Source organism: Echinops telfairi, unplaced genomic scaffold (genome assembly GCF_000313985.2).
Source record: "Echinops telfairi isolate 266 unplaced genomic scaffold, ASM31398v2 ScPeMD7_60;HRSCAF=208, whole genome shotgun sequence".
NCBI classification, from domain to species: Eukaryota; Metazoa; Chordata; class Mammalia; order Afrosoricida; family Tenrecidae; genus Echinops; species Echinops telfairi.
In genome coordinates, this window is record NW_022103958.1 from 45373960 (window position 1) to 45376378 (window position 2419).

Here is a 2419-nt window from a genome sequence, read left to right on the forward strand (position 1 = left end):
CCGCGGCTGCGGAGAGGCGGCGGGCCCCGTCGGCCGCTCTCAAACGCCGGCTTGGTGGCCTGGGCCACCTTGATGGTCTTACCATCCAGGGACTTGCCGTTCATGTCTCTGGCGGCGGCCTTGGCGTCGGCTGGGCTTTCGAAGGTGATGAACGCGAAGCCCCTCGACTTGGAAGTTTCTCGGTCTTTCATCAAGAGCACCTCGACGATGCGGCCATACTTGCCGAACGCGGCTTCCAGGGCTTTCTCGTCGGTTTCGAGGTTGAGCCCGCCGATGAAAAGCTTCCCGGGGCGATCCGCTTCAACCATGTTGGCGTCTGAAGGGGTAACTCGACGAGAGAACCGAAGAGGAGGTGTCTCTCTCACCGTCGACGTCCTTCTCACTGCGGGAATCGCGGGCGACTCCTACCGGTCGAGAGGCGTGTCGTTGCCCGTGCCTTGTGCGCAGGCGTTGGAACGTTCGGCCGCTCTTTTTTTTTTTTTTTTTTTCTCTAGGCTCCGGGTCCTCTGGCTTGGCGGGCTCTGGCGTGTTGCGATTGGTTGGTTCTGCCTGGGAGGGGCGGGGAGTGAGCGGACGGGCCCGCCCACTCCAGAGCATGCGGCTGTTCAGGAGTCAGCCTTCCCAGGCTTTCACTTCGGTTGGAAACAGGGCTTCGCTGCAACGCTGCCGCTGCTAAAAAGCCGTTCGCTGAAGCGAAATCATCTCCATTAGGTTTCGAGGGAAGAATTAAGAGTTACCCAAACCATTTTCCATCCCCAAAAGTCTACTAGAAATATAGTAATTCCCATATGAAAGAAAACACTTATCTTGCATGCAAAGTATATTACGATTTATTGGACTTGCCAAAAAGGGAAGGAAAGATGTAGCAGGAATGGTTTGGTGGAGGAGGAAGAAGAGTCTTATTTTTGGAAGGTAAATTCTTTCAATGCCATTCAAGTTTTCAACTTTCCAAAGGGCTCAGTAATATCATATTCAGACTACACTTTAAACATAAAGGGTAAAGTAAAACCCTAATGAGAATACTCATTAAAGTAGCGCCTGCGCATAACAAAAAGACTCCACCTCTTCCACTCTTAGCTCTTTTATCTCCGAAGGAAAACTTTTGGGGGGATCATTGGGATGTTATACAATTAAAATTCGTTGTACACACGTACAAAGAATAAATTGGTAATAAATTGTGCCTGAAATAGTAATATAAAATTTAGTGTCAATTTGGGTTTTTTGTTCAAAAGCATAATCTCAAATTTACAATATGGTGAAAAATGGTTAACTGAACAATCATTGTTTGCAGTCTATATGTGTGTATGTGGATATATATGTATAAATATACACGGGGTATTCGTTATATATATATCTATATTAGCTATATAATGTTGAAAGAGGTAGTGGAAATCGATATTGTGTTCTCACTTTAATGGGGAGGCTTTTAATATTGCACAGACTTTTGATCTTAGCCAAAAGGCCAAGAAGTCATGCTAAGAGTTTGGGATGTGAGTGGAAGTTAAATTTTTTCTTCATTAGTTGATGTGATGAATTGTGGTAAAATATTTTTATTATTAAATCATCATTGTATTCTTAAGGTAAATACACTTGGTGGGGATGTATTCGTTTTAAAACATTGATGGATTTTGTTAGATAATCTTTGCGAAATCTTACATTTCTGAGCTTAAAGATTATTGGTATATAATGGTCTTTTTCCTATTAGAGAAATTTTAGCTTTTGTTTTCTTTGGGTAAGCTCATGTGATAGGGATTATTTCTATCTTTTAAAAGATTTACAACTATTTTTTCTGACTTGCCTGAAAAACCATCTGTGCTTGTGTGTTGGGTCTATTTTGCTACTGATTCAGACTGCTTGTTTTGTAAGGTAAAAATTTAAAGATATGATTTATAGTTTTATAACATAACATTTCCCTAAGAAGCCATCTATTTATTTTATGTAGAATTGTTCATAGAATTTTCTTATGCTTTTGAAATTTTATTTGTATTCATAATATTTTCCCGTGTGATCAATCATGCCAGTATTTTAAAAATCTTATTATTTTTTAAAGAACCACCTTTTTAAACTTTAGTTGTTCCTCTGTTTTGATTTTATTTCCTATTGTCTTAATTCTCTTCTATATTCTATAACTTACAACTTATATATTTTTTAAAATCTTACACAGTTAGCTCATTAAGAGTTCTAAATGTGTGTCTTCTCGTTTTTTTTTTAAGGCCAAAATCACTTCCAAGTACTGGTTTAGCAGCATATCCTGAGTTGTGATATATGGCATTTTCATTGTTCAGTTCCTAATGTTTATTTGCATTATTTGTTCTTTGTCATATTAATAGAATAGGTGTGTATTTTTCAATTTTCAAAGATTTGAAATGAAGCTCTGTATGATACCTATTCATTGGATTTTGCTGACATTTGCTCTGTG

The 2419-nt window shown here is 39.4% G+C and overlaps 1 protein-coding gene across 1 annotated transcript in view; it reads right to left on the minus strand.

The window, feature by feature from the left end:
- RBMXL2 (RBMX like 2) overlaps positions 1 to 308 on the minus strand; it is a 1268-nt gene extending 960 nt beyond the window's left edge. The window contains exon 1 of the mRNA XM_004716430.1: positions 5 to 308. Coding sequence (XP_004716487.1) covers positions 5 to 308 — 304 coding nt within the window. The remainder of the gene's footprint in view (positions 1 to 4) is intronic.
- Between the last annotated feature and the right edge of the window lie 2111 nt (positions 309 to 2419).